Source organism: Eretmochelys imbricata, chromosome 27, assembly GCF_965152235.1.
Source record: "Eretmochelys imbricata isolate rEreImb1 chromosome 27, rEreImb1.hap1, whole genome shotgun sequence".
Classification (NCBI taxonomy): Eukaryota; Metazoa; Chordata; order Testudines; family Cheloniidae; genus Eretmochelys; species Eretmochelys imbricata.
The window spans coordinates 14,454,082-14,470,601 of record NC_135598.1 but is presented as its reverse complement, the minus strand read 5'-3'; the positions used below and the strand labels follow the sequence as shown (position 1 = coordinate 14,470,601).

The following is a 16,520-nucleotide window of genomic DNA, read 5'->3' as shown; positions in this document are numbered from 1 at the left end:
TCGGAGTCCGGGCGGCGAGGGAAGGGGCTGGGCTGCTCGGGAGGCTGGAGCGTCGCTTTCTCGCTTCCCCGCCCGGCCCCTCGCCAGGAATTTTGTCAACGTGTAAAAGGGGCTTGAGGCCACGTAGCTGGCCGCGGTGATTCGCGGCGGCGGCTCCGAATTCAGCCCGGAATTTCCCCCGCGACGCGGGCGGGCTCCGGGGACGCGGGGGGACGCGGGGAGATTTTTTTTTTTTTTTTGGTTGCAATTCTTTGCGGGAAGGAAAACGCTGAAGCAAACTATTGTCTTGCAAGTTTGTACAGGGAGAGGTCCTACCCCACCAGCATCCCGACTCCCCCTGGGTCCTAGCGCCGCTGCGCCTCGGCTGCCCCCCGCCCCCGGCTCTCTCGAGGTCCCTTCCAGTCCGCCGAGTCTATGATTGGTAGTTATCAGCCAGGAGTAATAAATACAGGTGAATAATTATTCATAGCAACCTCTAACACTTTAAAACCTGCCGAGGCAAGGTGTGAAGTGCAAACGACAATGAATTAGGAATGACTGGTGTCCTATGTACCAAATGCACATCAGACCATTGCAAGCATCTCCGCCCTCCCCAAGCTCTCCTGCGAACAGCGGTCGCCATGGTTAAGTGCGCTCTGCACATCCTGGATGCAGAGCAGATGTCACGTGAAGTCGGAAAGAGGCAGCCTAAAAGCTGCAGGGCAAAGGAGTTGCCAAGAGACGCAGCTTTATTGGTGGAAGGGGGAAGCACCAGGGAAGAAATGGCAGCTCCCCTGGCCCTTGCCCCTCCGCTCAGCTCCTGCAACCTGCACACACTGCTTCTGGGAAGTGGGGTTTATTTGAAAGGATTTCAGCCCTGGGGAGAGGTGCCAGCTTGGACAGCTCTGGAACCTGAGTGTCTCTGGGTATCAGGGCAAACCCTGCCCCGGTGCCAGTCTGGTGCAACTCCCTATCCCGGGGAGAAGGGTGAGCTGTGTCACGGCCAAGTCTGTGTCCCCTCTGAGGAGCTTGCCAGCAAAGGAGCCCGTTAGTGCCCGTGGTTCTGAGGAGCAGAGATGTGGCCCCTCTAGGAACTGAGATGGGACCCACTGGCCATCAACAGATGGGAACAAGGATCCAGCCAGAAGCTTGTTGCTGGCCCCTGGAGTCAGTAAGTCCCCTCGTTGTCTGCAAGGCTGATGGATTCTTGGCTTTACACGTTTAGGCACAAGGGCTGCTGCCAACCATCCCACCTACGGCAGAAAGAGGTTTCTGTCCCCGTGACCAGTCGCTGGCCCTCCTAGATGTGGGGAACTTCCTCTCTCTGCAGTGGTGTGGAAAGATAAGCACTGGTTATTTTCCCAGCAGTATGTGTCTCCTACTGCAGCTGATCAGGTGTTAATCAGCCCATCACTCCACCTCTCTGTGTTCAGGCCTTGGCCCTGCCCAGCGTACAGACTGGAAGGTCTTTGGGACAGAGACCTGGGCTTCCGAACTGTCTGCAAAGCCCCCAGCACACAGCTGGCATTGGATAAATAATAATGCTTGCTCCTCTTCGCATCTGACAGCCCTGCAGGTCTCTGCTTCCAGGTGCAGGAGGGCACTCTGGGGGTGACATGCCGCACCCTGGGCAGAGACATCAGACAGCACAGGGCCTAGCCCCCACTCACGTCCTCCAGACAGGAGCTGAGTGGTGCACAGCTCCCATAAGTAGTCACGCCCGGATTGTGCAGTTGTGGCCAGTCCCATGAGCCCCTGACACAAATGCTTCTTAAGCCCAGCGCAGCACTTGTCAAGCTAAAACTCACCTGCATGGAACACTCTGACTGTGACTGGGGGCTGCACAGGGAGCTTGAGGATGGAGCAGATAATATGTCCCTGTGCGTGGCTGGGTCCTCCGGGCGAGCACAACATCGTCTCTTGCATGGCAGCGTAATAAGGGGAGTAACGGAACAGGATCCCAGTTACTGTCTGGCCCCACAAGTCAGTGGGGTCCTTCCCGGGGCCACTCGCCTGTTCCTTTGGCATGACCGGCTGGGAGGGACGCCGTGTGGATTTGGGCAGCGGTGCCTCAGCCGGCGCTGGGGCTGCCTTGTGGGGGCAAACCTCTCCCCAACTCCTTCCCCTGCAAATGTCCCCTCTACGGCGACATGCTCAGTCAGAGCCGGTGCTAGGCATAAGCAGACTAAGCAATTGCTTGGGGCCCCAGTGGCTCAAGGGGGGCCCCTATTAATTATTAGGGTGTGTCGGGGGGGAGGGAATATTCCTGCTTAGGGCCCCAATGGGCTACCACCAGCTCTGCACTCAATGGCCAGGGCACAGTGTGCCAGGGATAAACGGGTGTGGGCGAGACCCTGGTGCCACAGAAATCAGTGGCCACAATCCCATTGCCGGCAGCGGGGCCAGGGGTTCACCCAGCCCTTGCAAGGCACAAACGCGGCGCAAGGAGCAAACGCGTGCAAGGCACAAACGCGGCGCAAGGCACAAAGACAGTGCAAGGAGCAAACGCTTACAAAGCATAAACTCGTGCAAAGCACAAACGCGGCGCAAGGAGCAAACTTGTGCAAGGCACAGAAGCGGTGCAAGGAGCAAACTCCTCCAAAGCGTAAACTCGTGCAAGGCACAAACACGGTGCAAGGAGCAAACTCCTCCAAAGCGTAAACTCGTGCAAAGCACAAACGCGGCGCAAGGAGCAAACTTGTGCAAGGCACAGAAGCGGTGCAAGGAGCAAACTCCTCCAAAGCATAAACTTGTGCAAGGCACAGAAGCGGTGCAAGGAGCAAACTCCTCCAAAGCATAAACTTGTGCAAGGCACAGAAGCGGTGCAAGGAGCAAACTCCTCCAAAGCATAAACTCGTGCAAGGCACAGAAGCGGCGCAAGGAGCAAACTCCTCCAAAGCATAAACTCGTGCAAGGCACAGAAGCGGCGCAAGGAGCAAACTCCTCCAAAGCATAAACTCGTGCAAGGCACAGAAGCGGTGCAAGGAGCAAACTCCTCCAAAGCATAAACTCGTGCAAGGCACACACGGGTGCAAGGCCCAGCCGCCAGCGGCAGCAGCACTAAGACCCCGCGGATCCGCCTGGCCCGGCCCCCTCCACTCCCCGCCTTTCCCCAGACCAGATGCCGGATGGTCCCCCGGGCTGGGCAGCTCCTTCCCCTGCGTGTGCAGCGCGGCGCCGGGCGGGCATGGCGCGGGGAGGCCGGCGGCTGCTGCTCTTGCTGCTGGCGGCGGCGGCGGCGCAGGGCCCCGCTCCGGCCGGCGCGCAGTACGAGGAGTACAGCTTCCGCGGCTTCCCGCCCTCCGACCTCCAGCCCCTGCGGAGCGCCTACGCCGAGGCGCTGGAGCAGTACGAGGGGGAGCGCTGGGCGGAGAGCGCCCGCGCCCTGGAGGCCAGCCTGCGCCTGCACCGCCTGCTGCGCGACAGCGAGGCGCACTGCCAGCGGGAGTGCGCGGGGGGCGCGGCGGGCGGCGCGGCGCCCGCGGCCGCGCAGGAGGAGTGGGGCTGGGAGCTGGAGGTCTTCGGCCGCGTCCTGCAGCGGGCCGCCTGCCTGCGGGGGTGCAAGCGCGGCCTGCCGGTCTTCCAGCTCCGCTACCCGCCGGCCGAGACGCTGCGCGACTTCCAGCGCCGCGCGCCCTACCTCTACCTGCACTACGCGCTCTTCAAGGTGAGCCGGGGGCGCAGGCTGCGCGCGGAGCATCCGGCCCTGCAGCCGCTGGCTCGCTCCCTCCCCGCCGGGCCCTGCGCCTCCGCACGGCTGGAGCCCGGGGGGCAGGCCTGGGCTCCCTTGTCCGGCAGGGGGGCAAGGGATGTGCCCCGGTGCCTGGGAGCCTGCCCGCGCCCGGCTCCTGCTCTGTCTCTCGGCCCGTCTCTAGCGTCCCCATCTCACCAAGTTGTTTGTCACCCCTTCCTAGGGCCTCCCGCCGGCTCCGTGTCTCCCCGGCGCGGGCCCAGGCCCGCAGGCTGGCCCAGGCCCGCAGGCTGGCCCGCAGGCCTGGCCTCCTGGGGCCTCTGGCCCCGCTCCTGCGAGGGAAGCGACACCGTTTGCAGGACGGGGCTCTTTGGCTCCTCAGGGCAGGGGGCAGCGTCCGTACCCTGCGACGTGGTCCGCCCAGAGCACGTTGTGAGCATTTAACAGAGAATAAATCCGGGCAGGGCGCGGGGGTCAGCCGACGATCGCCACGGCCCCTTCTGCCCTTGGAATCTGTGGGTCCCACGGGAGCCAGGTGCCCGGCAGAGAACGAGCTCTTGGCTGTGCGTGGGTGCCCTCCCCTGCTTAGCCTCTGTGGGCTTGTGTAAATGTGAGCCGGTCCCCAGTCTGGATTTCTGGTGCAGACGGGCCCTCTTGGTGTGTTCCCTTCCCAGCCGGAGCAGGAATGCGGCATTTGCGTGTTTCCGAGTGCTTTGCCCAGTGGGTTGAACGGGGCACCAATCCCACTGCTGCGAGGGGACTGGCCAGCAGCCATGTTTCTTATGTGGTGGGTCCTTATTTCCTTTTCACATTTAGCTGGAGCTGCAGGCTGCCTGTCAGCAGCTGGGACCAGCATGTAGCTTGTGTGCGCCAGGATGGAATGTTAAAACCTTCGCCAGTTGCTTCTGGTCTTTTCTTTTCTCCTCCCCTTTCTCCCCACCCCCTTGGCTAGCCCTCTCCACAGCTAGAGCCAGGAAGCCCCCTGACTTGGATTTGCAGGAGGAATGCAAATGCCACGTCCCCTGTATCCAGAGCCGCAGAAGCCTGGGTGTCTGCTGAGCACAGACCTGGGCAATGGACTCTGCAGGGATCCTTGGCCGGGGTGGGGGCGGGGAGAGGGCTAGATCAGTCTTTTGGACCCATCGCTGGCTGCTGCTCCCTATGGTTTCACTGTCCCATAGGCCCTGTCAGCTCTTCCCTGCCCCCTCTGCTCCAGCCCCGCAGTTCCTGGAAAGCAAAAGTTCCAAAACTTCTGTTTTCTGGGGCAGAATCTGTTTTCCCCTTAAAAAGAAAAGGAGGACTTGTGGCACCTTAGAGACTAACACATTTATTTGAGCATAAGCTTTCATGAGCTACAGCTCACTTCATCGGATGCATTGTTGCTTAAGGGAAAGGTCATGGTCACTTCACAATGCAGTTGGTGCTCCCATCTGACTGCCTGGCTGGAAAGGGGAGTCGGCTTACCTTGGGGGGCGGGGGTCCTTTTGGGAAATCCCTAGAAGCCCTAGTGCTGGTGCATGCCCAGGCCCTGGGCAGGACTCAGTGTGCCGCAGTGTCCACATGGCAGAAATGTTAATGCCTTTTGAAGAGCACAAGGGAAAAGGGAGAAACAAAGGGTTTTCCCCGGGGCTCCCACTTTTGTACCTGCTCAGGAAGGGTTAATTTAACAGGATGATGAAAGGGTTTTCCCCTGGGGGCAAACAGGGCAGGAGACAAAAGGAAACTTAGTTTCTTTCTTTGCAGTTTTACCCCTGAATAGAAGACCTCTGTGCATACGGATCTATCAGTCACTCACCCACCTTCCCACCCTGCAATTCTAGCTCCTCTTTCTGTTCGATTTGCCAGCAAAGCCAGGGAAGGCTGCGAGTCCAGTGGCCTGAGCAAAGGCCTTGGGAATCAGGATCCCTCAGTTCTAATCCTGGCTTTGACACCTACTTCTCGGGCAAGTCATGTCGCCTTGCTCTGTGCCTCAGTTTCCCCTTCTGTAAAGCAGGGATAATAAGGGGGGGGTGTGTGTAGCAGGGAGGGGTTGTGAGGATTAATTAGGGTCTGATCCTGCAGTTCTTACGCATTGAATTCCATCGCGTGAGCCCAGCTGTGGGTGACATAGCCATTGCCAGAGTGACACCTGGAGTGCAAATGGATCCTTCAAGAGGATAGTTTAAAGTGCCGCAGTTTGAATCCAAGCTGCTCTTTCCATGCACTGTGCTGGGAGGGGCCCTGGGAGGAGTCTGTGTTTCACAGACGGGAGGCAGGCAGGAGTTTGCTTGAGTGCTTGTGCACACTTGGATTTACTGGCTAATTTTCTCCAGGCCAAAGATGTGAGGGTCCTGCTCAGGAGTAAAGTGGGATAGTCTGTTCTTCCTGCCAACACACCCCGTGTCCCCCTCGGCCTTGTCAGCCATAGCTCCGGCTGAGGGACTGTCGGTCCAGAACCACAGAATCTGAGGCGCAGTAACACTGGGGCAGTCCGTGCAGCTGATCGGAGACAGGAGAAATGCCATATAAGAGCCCAGTGCCAGGGGCCTGTAGACCGATGAGCAGGAACAATCTGAGGTGCAATCAGACGTCACTGATCTGAGAAATGCCCCTAATCTGGGGCTGCCTGGGCCGCAGAATCACCTGGGAACCCTGGCTGAAAATTACAAACCCGAGAGGGGAAAGTTAGACTCCAAACTCTGTATTTAGGGACCCAACCAGACGTGGCCTGATTGGCCAAGGGGCTGAGCAGCCCCAGCTCCTATTGAGCTGCAGAGGTGTGGGTGTGTGAGGGGAAGATTTGCCTGCATTGGTGCCACGGGGGGGGGCCCACGATGTGTCACGTGGGCTCATTGGCTTTTTTATCATCTGGTTCTGCCCATCGGCTGCTGCCGGCAGGGATTTGCCCTGGGGCTGCTGCTCCTGATCCTAGCCGCTGCCGAGCACTGCATTGTCTGATTCCCACCGGGAAAGGTCCCTGGACCCGCACTGGGCTCCTTTTGCATCGCTAGCTATGCCAGCTGCCTTGGCCTGGCGATCCCATGAGATCACTTGCAGCTCGGCTGGGTTAGCAGCTGGAATATTAGTAGCATGCCGCGCTGCCTTCTGCACGAGAAGGTTGAGCATGTCCCAGCTGCTCGGGGGCGAATAAAGAACCCAGTGTATTCCAGCCCAGTGCGCCGGAGAGCTGCCTTCCCGCATTCAGTCTGGTATGATCTCAGGATGGGAAAGAAACACCAGGAGGGGAGGGATAGCCAAGGAGGGGAAGGATGGTCTAGGGGCTAATACACTGGCCTGGGATTGAGGAGAGGTGGGTGGAGATCCTGGCTCTGTGTCAGTCCCTTTGAGTATGTTACACGGGGATATGTTTTCAGAACCTCTGTAGGAGCAGAGGTTTCTGTGGGGCCTAGAAAGCAGGGACCAGTAGACGGGTGCCAGACCCTGCTTACAAATCTCTCCAGCAATTCCACTAGTCCCCTGGCAGTTTGCCCCTTGGCCGAGTGGCTCTTGGGGCATGTCCGCCCTCCCAAATTGTATCTCCTTCGCTGCACCGGGGTAGGTGAAGCAGACAGGCCTGAGTGGTGGACGCTGTTGGACTGGTCTAATGGTTTTATACTGGGATAGCTTAGCCCCCTGTGGGAAGGGGAAGGAGCCCTGCTACCCGAATGCCTGTGTCCATGCTGGGGGATCGTGCTGTGCTAGCTAGACTGGGACGACTAAATCCGGACAGCTTTGGTATAGGCAGTAAGAGCCCTGTGGATTTTCTGGGCCGATGGCTGGCCAAAGCGGAGACGCTGAGCCCCACATGGAGCTGCCGTGAACCCCGGGACTGAGCTCACTGGGGTGGCTGGGAGAGACCCTGGATCCTGGCCTGTGGTGTCGTGTGACTCTCCCCCTCTTTCAGACCAATAAGGTGGAGAAAGCCGTGTCTGCCGCTCACACCTTCCTGCAGAAGAATCCCAAGCATGAGATGACGCTGAAATACATGAACTATTACAGAACCATGGTGGACGTGGACGAGTACCTCGTGGACTTGGAGGCCCAGCCCTACGAAGTGAGTGCGTCCCCAGGGAGCCAGGCTCACGCTGGTGGGGAGGCAGGGCTGGGATAAGGGGGCTGCGGGTCGGGATTGAGAGGCATCAGCAGAGCTGTGGGCCAGGAATGAGGACATTGACAGAGCAGGGGAGGGGGGCCATGGCTGCAATGGGGGGCTGCAGGTCAGGTTTGTGGTGTATCAAGGATGATCTGGGGAGGAAGCCCTTGCCGAAGAGGGTGTGGCTTGAGGGTTGGGGTTACTGTGAAGCTGTTGCTTTCAGAGCAGCAGGAGGGGCCGTGCTGGGCTGTCCCGCGCTGGCTGCTCCTGGGGCTTTGCCCTGGCTCAGCCTGAGGGGCTGACAGAGGCAAGCTGGGCCCTAGGCTGCAGCTCATTCTGCTCCAGATCTTGCCAAGAGCTCCCATATGTGGCAGGACTACGGGGAGGGAGGCGTTCACTGCCTGAGGCTACACCCGGTTTCCTGGCCTCTGCCCTATCTGCTCCTTGGTCAGCATTGCAGAAATCCACGTATCCGGAGCGGGGTGGGGAAGTAGGCTGGAACACCCCATGAAAACGGGTTGTGACAGCCCGCTCCCAGGCTAATGCAGGGAGCCAGATCCAGCCCTTGTGTAGGTGTGTAGCGTCTCAGATACAGAAATCCTTTCTGTAGTGGGTGGCCCAAAACTGGACACAATACTCCAGATGGTGAAGTTATTTAGTCTGCAGAAGAGAAGAATGAGGGGGGATTTGATAGCAGCCTTCAACTACCTGAAGGGGGGGTCCAAAGAGGATGGAGCTAGGCTGTTCTCAGTGGTGGCAGATGACAGAAGGAGGAGTAATGGTCTCAAGTAGCAGTGGGGGAGATCTAGGTTGGATATTAGGAAACCCTATTTCACTAGGAGGGTGGTGAAGCACTGGAATGCGTTACCTAAGGATGTGGTGGAATCTTCTTCCTTAGAGGTTTTTAAGGCCTGGCTTGACAAAGCCCTGGCTGGGGTGATTTAGTTGGGGATTGGTCCTGCTTTGAGCAGGGGGTTGGACTAGGTGACCTCCTGAGGTCTCTTTCAACCGTAATCTTCTATGATACTCGGGCCTGGGGCGGGGCCTTCTGCACAGGGCTGAATTCTAGGCAGCCCCAGTCTGACCAGGAGGAAATGGCCGAGAGGCTGGATCTGCCCCCTTTCCAGCGCGCAGTGAGGGCCTTGCGGGGCCCACCCATGACGCGGGGCGGTTCCGATCCCTGCAGGCGGCGTTCGTGCGCTCGGTGAAGCTCTATAACAGCGGGGATTTCCGGAGCAGCATTGCAGACATGGAGCGCGCGCTGGGGGAATATTACAACGCCTATGAGAGCTGCCTGGCCGGCTGCGAGGGTGCCTACGAGCTGCGGGAGTTCAAGGACTTCTACCCGGCTATTGCAGGTGGGGGGCCCGTCCCTGGGGCTGCGGCGGGTGGGGGCACCTCTCCCAGCCTCGTGGAGCCACAGGGCAGGCTCTGCTGCTGGGCGCTGGGGAGAAGTGGCCAAGACGTGACCAAGTGTTCCACATGCATGGTCAAAAAGGCCTGAAAATCACTATGCCAGTAAGTGGATCAGGACAGAATTTATGGTGCACTTTTGGGCAATGGGTAGCTGTAGTAGGTAAGCTAGACACTTGGACCTAGGTTCTTCACTCTACCTGAATTGCACTTGGACGGAATGAAAAGAGGGGACCACGGAACCGTTTGTAGCTCCCTGTTTTGGGGCCACATGGCAAATTAGGGCTGCCCAGGGCAAAGAGAAAAGAATGGTAACTTGCTCTACAGCAACTGTGGTTGTTCAAGATACGTCATCTACATGTATTCCCTTCTGGTGACTCACAAGCAGTGACCTGGAAGCCTCTGTGTTCCCCGAGCCAGCTGGCCGCCTGTTTCCTGTTTACACACGCGTGTGGGTCCCGGGGGCAGGTGACTCTCCACAGGGGCTGTCTGGGGCCTAGCTTGGTGTGAGTTGGGGGGGCTCAGTCTGTTTGTAGCTGGATGCCTGTGTTGCACGTGGGGTCCCCCTAGGGTGGGGCTGACGATGGGGCCCTTACGGGGGGCGCAGGGAGCTCAGCCTGCTGCTCCCTGGCTTGCATGTGCTCCGGGGATGCACAGAGGAGTCTGTCTCCGGGGCCGTGGAGCCGGAGCTTTTGCTGGGTTCAGGGAGGGATGTTCCCATCCCCACCACCCCCGAAGGATCGGTCCATACAATGGCTATTAGCCAGGCTGGGCAGGGACGGTGTCCCTAGACTCTGTTTGCCAGGAGCTGGGAATGGGCGACGGGATGGATCACTTGATGATTCCCTGTTCTGTTCACTCCCTCTGGGGCACCTGGCATTGGCCACTGTCAGCAGACAGGACACTGGGCTGGATGGACCTTTGGTCTGACCCATTCTGGCCGCTCTTATGTAAAGGGCAGGGACACAGGCCGTGTTCCTGGCTGGAGGGGACAGCAAGAGCAGCATCGGTGGGGGTGGTTCAAACCAGCTGGTCCTAGAAACCCCAGAGGTGTGGCAGAGAGATGACCCTCTTGCACTGTGGCACAAGCCGCCCCATAAGTGATGGGTCAGGGAGAAACTTCCCCGTGCAGCAGATTGTCCCCCCGTCGGCCGCTGGGGGGCTTGTCTCCCTGGTGCCGGTGGCTGTGGGCAAGGGCGTCCAGGGCCTGAGGTGCCGGGCCGGTGTGACAGGCGTTTCTTCCCAGATCACTTCGTGGATGTGCTGCAGTGCAAGGTGGATTGCGAGGCCGACCTGACGCCCAACGTGGGCGGGTACTTTGTGGAGAAGTTCGTGGCCACCATGTACCATTACTTGCAGTTCGCATATTACAAGCGTGAGTCACTGGGGCCACATACTGGTTCGCTGGTCCCTGCGGGGAGGAGGGAGGCAGACTGGGTGGGCAGTCGCGGGGCAGGGGCTTAGACCCCAGAGCAGCAGGGGATGAGCCGCCCACCAATGCCCCTTTGCCTGTTTTCGCTCCCTCCATCTGCAGCCAGCACCTGAGCACTTCAGATCCTCTCTCCTACTGGGGGGTCGCCCTGCCCCACAATCCCTCAGTGCTGTGTGAGGGGTGCCCCTCGTCTGTCTGGAGTGGGGGGCCTTGCCCCATGGCCCCTTGTGCTGTGAGGGGTTAGGATCAGGGAGGCCTAGTGTTGGTGGGGGGTCCTTGTCCTTCTGCAAAGGGGGTGGCTTCCTCTGCATTGGGAGTTCTCACCTCCCCCCGTCCCTGGGTCTCACACAGTATGGGGTGTCTGTATCTGCCCTGCATCTCCTCTGCCTGGCTGCTTTACAATGGGGTGTCTCTGTGCCGCATGCCCCCCCTCACCCCCCGCGCCCGGCTCTGGTGCAGTGAACGATGTGAAGAACGCGGTGCAGAGCGTCTCCAGCTACATGCTCTACGACCCGGCGGACGAGGTGATGCAGCAGAACCTGGTCTATTATCGCTTCTACCGCGAGCGCTGGCATCTGGAGGATGAAGACTTCAGTCCCCGCCCGGTAAGGGGTCCTGGGGGGCGTGCGGGAAGGGCTGATTCATGGAGCCCATCAGTGGCTGCTGGGACCGGGCAGGGCTCAGGCTCTGGGAGAGGCCGTACCCCCCCCTCAGGGTCTGGGGGAGCCAGGGAGGGTGAAGCCTGGAAGATGGAGATGGGGAGCCTGGAACTGCTCTGGTGGCCGATTCGGGGTCCTGCAGGGGGTTTCCCCTCCCACCCTAGCGCAGGGACCCCTGGATGAACTGGCCCAGCTGCCCCTTGCTGGCTGGGCTGAGCGCAGGAGCTAACCTTTAACCCTTTCCACACTGGCCGGGGCTGGCTCTGCCTGGGAACCACTCTGCCCCATGCGGCAGGCCTGGCCGTGGGGGCGGCAGTGAGTCTGATGTGTGTCCCCTTGTCCCCTCCAAGGAGGCACTGCAGTATCACAACCAGACGGCCGTGCAGAAGAAGTTACTGGACTTTGCCAAGCAATATCTGCAGGCTGACGATGAGGTGAGCTGGGGCTGGGGCAGCTGCTGAAGATGGGGGTGAGGGCTGGGGTGGGAGGGGTTCCCCATTCAGCTCCCTGCTGCTGGAACCCTTTGGGCTGGGACCTGAGCAGGGCTGGGCCACGTCGCTGTTTGGATGGGAGCCCTGGGCCGTGCTGATTCAGTAACGGCTGCTGGATAGCGGCCTCCAGCGCTGCTGGGCCCCACCCCAGAGCTGGCTGCATTTTGGCTCCGGGGGAAATGAGCCCTGTGCACCTCACTGAGGCAGACAGGTCTAAGGCATTGGCTGAGCAGGTGGCTTTGGAAAGGTCTCCCAAAGGGAGCAGCGAGGTGTGGCCATTGAAACTAGACTGCCCGAAGCCCTGGAGAATCGGGGGGAGGATTCGGCACTGGCTCCTGGAGTGGGGCGGGTTCCTGCGGGGACGCCCTGGAGAGTGGAGTCCGGGGGCAATCCCATGCCGGATCCTATTGGGGACTGTCCCCTTCCCACTGTGCCTTCTCCAGCTCTGTCGAGCAACGGCCCAGGGAGTGGGCTCGAGGGGACAGGCCTGCCCTGGGTGGACCCAGGCGTCTGGGCCTGCGGTGACAGCCTCGCCCTCCCTGTGCTGCAGATGGAGCTGGCTGCGGGCGTGGAGCCGGACAGGCAGGACCTGCCCTCGGACAGCGAGTTTGAAGGCCAGGGCGACTACGAGGAGGGATTTTTCGCTGAGTGGTGGCAGGAGCCCAAGTCCAAAGGGGACAAAGCAGACCAAGGTTACTGACTGCAGGCTCCCGCTGCCTCCCAGGGCCTGTCATGCTTCGGGGAGGTGGCCACAGTCTCCCCTTGCCCCACGGGTGCAGCGGGAGCCCCACTGCCCTGGCTGGGCCCAGGGAGCTGAGAGGAGCAGCCACCCAGGCAGCTCCTGGGGTGACAGCGCAGCCTGGCTCTACCTCCTCACTAGAGCCCCCCCCCCGGCTGCCCCCTTCAGGGGGGGCCCCAGGGCTGACGGCTGTGGAGATGCCATCCCCCCCCAGCCAGGGGCAGAAGGAGAAGGGCATGGGGGGAGCTTGCTCTGCCCTTGCCCATGCTCCAGCCTCTCTCACCAGCACTATGGGCCTGATCCTGAGAGGTGCTGAGTGCCCCCATCTCCCCATGGGGTGTCCTGTTGCTATCTCGGACCAACACCCTCCGGCCGGAGCACAAAGGACCCTGCTCGAGGCAAGGAGAGCAAAGTCTGTGGACTGGCCAACCCCCCTCTGCAGGGCTGCTGCTTCCCCCAAGGGCCTTCGTTATGCTAACGAGCCTTGCTCAGGGGCCTGTGCAGAGCTGGGCTCTCTCCTCCCTCCCCCTTTCCTTCCTGGCTGCCTCTGTCCTGTCTGGTGCTTCCCTGTCCCAGTGGGATCCCAGCCAGGTCTGTCGTCTGCATGGCTCTGGGCAGCCTCTGCTGTCTAAGGCTGTCAGCCTCCCTCCCACCCCAGGCCTGGAGCTGCAAGACCCTGGGGCAGGGGGCAGGTGCCACACTGCACAGCTGGGAATTTATCATCCCCTTGCCCTCCCCCAGCTCCATGAACCTGGGGGAAGCAGCAGCTTTGCCCCTAAGCTCCTGACCAAGCAGGAGACGATGGATCAGGCAGTGTTTGCCAGCTGCAGAAGTATGCCAGGTCTGCAGGGCACTAGATCCAGGCTGGGTGAGCCATGAGCTGTCTCTGAGGCTTGTCCCACATCCGCATGGTCCCCTCTCCGTGCCTCCCTCCTCCTCACATTGCTCCCTCCAGAAGGGATTGGGCAGCACTTCAGTCTCCACTGTCCAGTCTCCTCTCCGCCAAGGCCCCAGGTTCTCCAACCACAGCCCGGTGCACGTGCTTGGCACCGGCTGGGGGGCCCCAGGCAGTCCCATCGGAGGAGGTGCTTGGCACTCCTGGCCCACCCAGGGCAGTTCCTGAGACGTGGCCGGCACAGAAACAGGGACCAGACCCTCCTAGCCCGGTGCCCCGACACGCAGCCGGGCCCGCCCCTCATGGCAGCTTTTCTTTGTTTGCAGAGAGGATCCGATGAGCACCATTCGTGGGGGCTGAGTGACATCTTCAGCTGGGTCTCTGCCCCGACAGCCCTTCTGCCCCATCATCTCACCTGGGTCTAGGCCAAAGGGGCCGGGGGGCTGATGGCCCCAAATAACCCTATGGGAGCAGTGGGGCGAGGACTGCCCCGAGAGCAGGACTCGGGGCTCCCCCAGGCTCTGCCATGTATAAACACGGGCTTGCCCGGGGGTCCCAAAGGGCCCGGACCTTCTGCCTTTGCCTTTCGTGCCTAAACCACCTTAAATAATCCATGGACTCCTGGATCCCATTGGCCGAGCTCCGGCACCTCTGAACCAATCCCAAGCCTCGCCTGCTCTTCCCATGAGGCCTCACTTCACGGTACTTGAATAACACCCCCCCACCCCCCGCTAACACTTAGAATCATAGAATATCAGGGTTGGAAGGGACCTCAGGAGGTCATCTAGTCCAACCCCCTGCTCAAAGCAGGACCAATCCCCAATTTTTGCCCCAGATCCCAAATGGCTCCCTCAAGGATTGAACTCACAACCCTGCGTTTAGCAGGCCAATGCTCAAACCCCAGGGCCTGGTCCCCTGGCTGGAGAACGAGGCTCCTTGGGGCAGGGTGGGGTGGGTGGGAAATGGCCCCTCTGGGCCAGTCACAGGTGTGCTGGGGCTCCACATCAGCTGCAGCCAGTGGCCCTGGGGCTGCCTGGGGCGCTCAGCCGCTCTGCGTGCTTCGGGGTCTCCCGCGAGGCCAGCCCTCGGTGAGGTTACTCTCCGTTAACTTAATGGTTCCTGCTGGGACCGTTCCTTTTTATATTTGTGCTAAACTTTAATAAAATCCGGATGGGTCCTTTCCCTGGGGCCCCCTGCACGCCTGCCAGGTGCTGGGCTGTGATTCCCTCTCCGGGCGGGCTGGCTGGCGAGCCCTCAGCTGATACCGGGTCCGGTTCTGGGGCCAGGCTGCAGGCGGGGGCTGAGAAGAACTGGGAGATGGACCCGGGGTCTGGGAAACCCCCTCGCAGTGGGAGACTGAAGGGGTGGGCAGGCTGAGAGGCAAATGGATCATGGGTTGTAACTACCTCCCCCGGTCCAAGGCAGCTGGGCCTAGAGGGGCAGGTGCTGGTTCTCCAGGGGATATGGCAGGTTCTCCATCACGCAGGGGAAGGGGGGGCGGTTGTAAGGGTGGTGCGACAGCTCCGCCCCCGGTCCCTGAACTCAGTGCAGGAGTCACTGGTGGGATTCTCCGGTCTGTGTGGTGCAGGTCAGGCCCAATGGGTGTAATGGTCCCCTTGGCCTTAACAGTGAAGGGGGCACCCCCTCCCGCCCCCCCAGCGTCTCACCTCTGAGCTGTCGCGGTGCCCAGCACGCACCTGGCAGCATGGCCCCAAGGTGCCCCTACTTCCCGCCCCGTCACCCAGCCTGGGCCCAGCAGGGCTGCTTGGGGCAGGAGAGCGAACACAAGCCGGGGGGCCCCGAGGCTGAACCTCACCCCACTGGAGAATGCCAGAGCCTGGCAGCTGCCCAGGGGCAGAGCAGGCACCTGGCTGGGGAGCCGGGGGGACTCAGCTCCCCATCGATAAATGATCCCTTACCCCGCTGGCTCGCAGGTTCCCAGCGCTCCCCAGTAGGTGGCGCTGGGAGCCATGAGGAGACCGGGTGGAGAAGGGTGCTGTGGCTGGTACGTGCATCGCTGGGCTGCTCTCCAGGGAAGGGGGGGCTGTAGGGAACCAGGCAGGGAGCTTGGGGCCTCTTGTGTCTCTAATACCTGGTGTGGCTCTGGCTCCTGGTGGGATCTGGGGGATGCAGCCTGAGGGCCTGGGCCCAAAGCATCAGGAGAGGGGCAAAGGGAGCCAGTAGGTCAGGTGCTTTGCAGCCAGGCAGAGATGCCCTGGGGCTGCCCCATGCTGGGGAACCGGGCCTGGGGAGATGCTGGGGTCCCGTCTGGGAGGAGCCGGCAGCACAGCCGCTCCCTGCAGAGCATTGGGAGACACTATGCGCATGGACTGTCCACAGCCTGATGCCTCAATAATTGCTGTGCTCTGGCTCCTGGAGGGGTCCCCCAGGGCAGGGATGGGGTGCTCGGGGCTGAGGGGAGCTTTCCCCCTTCGCACCAGCTCTCTTTGGCTGGCGCAGAAGCCAGTCCCTTTGTCTGAGCCGAATTCCCTGAGGATCCTTCCCTTCCCCCTGCAGGCCCTGCTGGCTGCGACCCTCCCGGGGGCTGTCGGGCCCCCTGGCCCAGCACAGGTGCCAGGCAGCAGCTTTGCTGGCTGTCAGATGTGTCCAGACCAGGGGCCCTGGAACAATGTGTACAGTGGGGGTGCTGAGAGCTACTGCACCAAACTAAACCCTGGATATAATGGAATCCACTTCATGCAGTAGCTCCCCCAGTTCCAGCACCTCTGGTCCAGACAGGGAAGCCCGAGCTTCCACCAGTGGCCTCTCCATTTGGGCTCCGGTTCCCAGGTGCTGCATGAGAGCCAGCTGGAGGCTGGTCCCGGGGCAGCTGTGGGCCCCTCTGATTGCCAGGTGCCCGGGGTTGCAGGTTGGGCACCCACCTGATTTGCCACTTGTGGAATTGCTGGGTCTCCAACCTCTTCCTCTCTCTGCAGGAGGCCCATGGCCTGTGGGCTCCTCTGGCGCAGGCTGGGCATGGGCAGGCCCGGCTGCTCACTCTGACTGCTCTTTGCCACCCTCTTGTGGGGTGAGCGCCACAGGGTGGGGGAGGGGAGGTGGGCCCTCCCAGACTCACCAACATCTGACTCATCTGTGGCTGGGCGGGAGGCTGTAACCTGTGTGTCCTGTTCCCTGCACCACCCACTTTG

General features: G+C 61.0%; 1 protein-coding gene across 1 annotated transcript; it reads left to right on the top strand.

The window, feature by feature from the left end:
* The first annotated feature begins 3,166 nt into the window (after nucleotides 1–3,166).
* P3H4 (prolyl 3-hydroxylase family member 4 (inactive)) lies at nucleotides 3,167–14,118 on the top strand. Its single transcript, XM_077806270.1, has 8 exons — nucleotides 3,167–3,646; nucleotides 7,554–7,703; nucleotides 8,929–9,100; nucleotides 10,402–10,530; nucleotides 11,047–11,192; nucleotides 11,597–11,680; nucleotides 12,288–12,429; nucleotides 13,698–14,118. Exons 1-8 carry the CDS (start codon nucleotides 3,167–3,169, stop codon nucleotides 13,709–13,711), a joined length of 1,317 nt encoding a protein of 438 aa, XP_077662396.1. The 3' UTR covers nucleotides 13,712–14,118.
* Nucleotides 14,119–16,520: the final 2,402 nt, after the last annotated feature.

Bases quoted from the DNA above. Each gene is read 5' to 3' on its own strand.
- P3H4 (XM_077806270.1), top strand. From the start codon at position 3,167: ATGGCGCGGGGAGGCCGGCGGCTGCTGCTCTTGCTGCTGGCGGCGGCG. The intron at 10,531-11,046 runs GTGAGTCACTGG...GCTCTGGTGCAG, and splicing joins GCAGTTCGCATATTACAAGC to TGAACGATGTGAAGAACGCG. The intron at 11,681-12,287 runs GTGAGCTGGGGC...CCTGTGCTGCAG, and splicing joins ATCTGCAGGCTGACGATGAG to ATGGAGCTGGCTGCGGGCGT.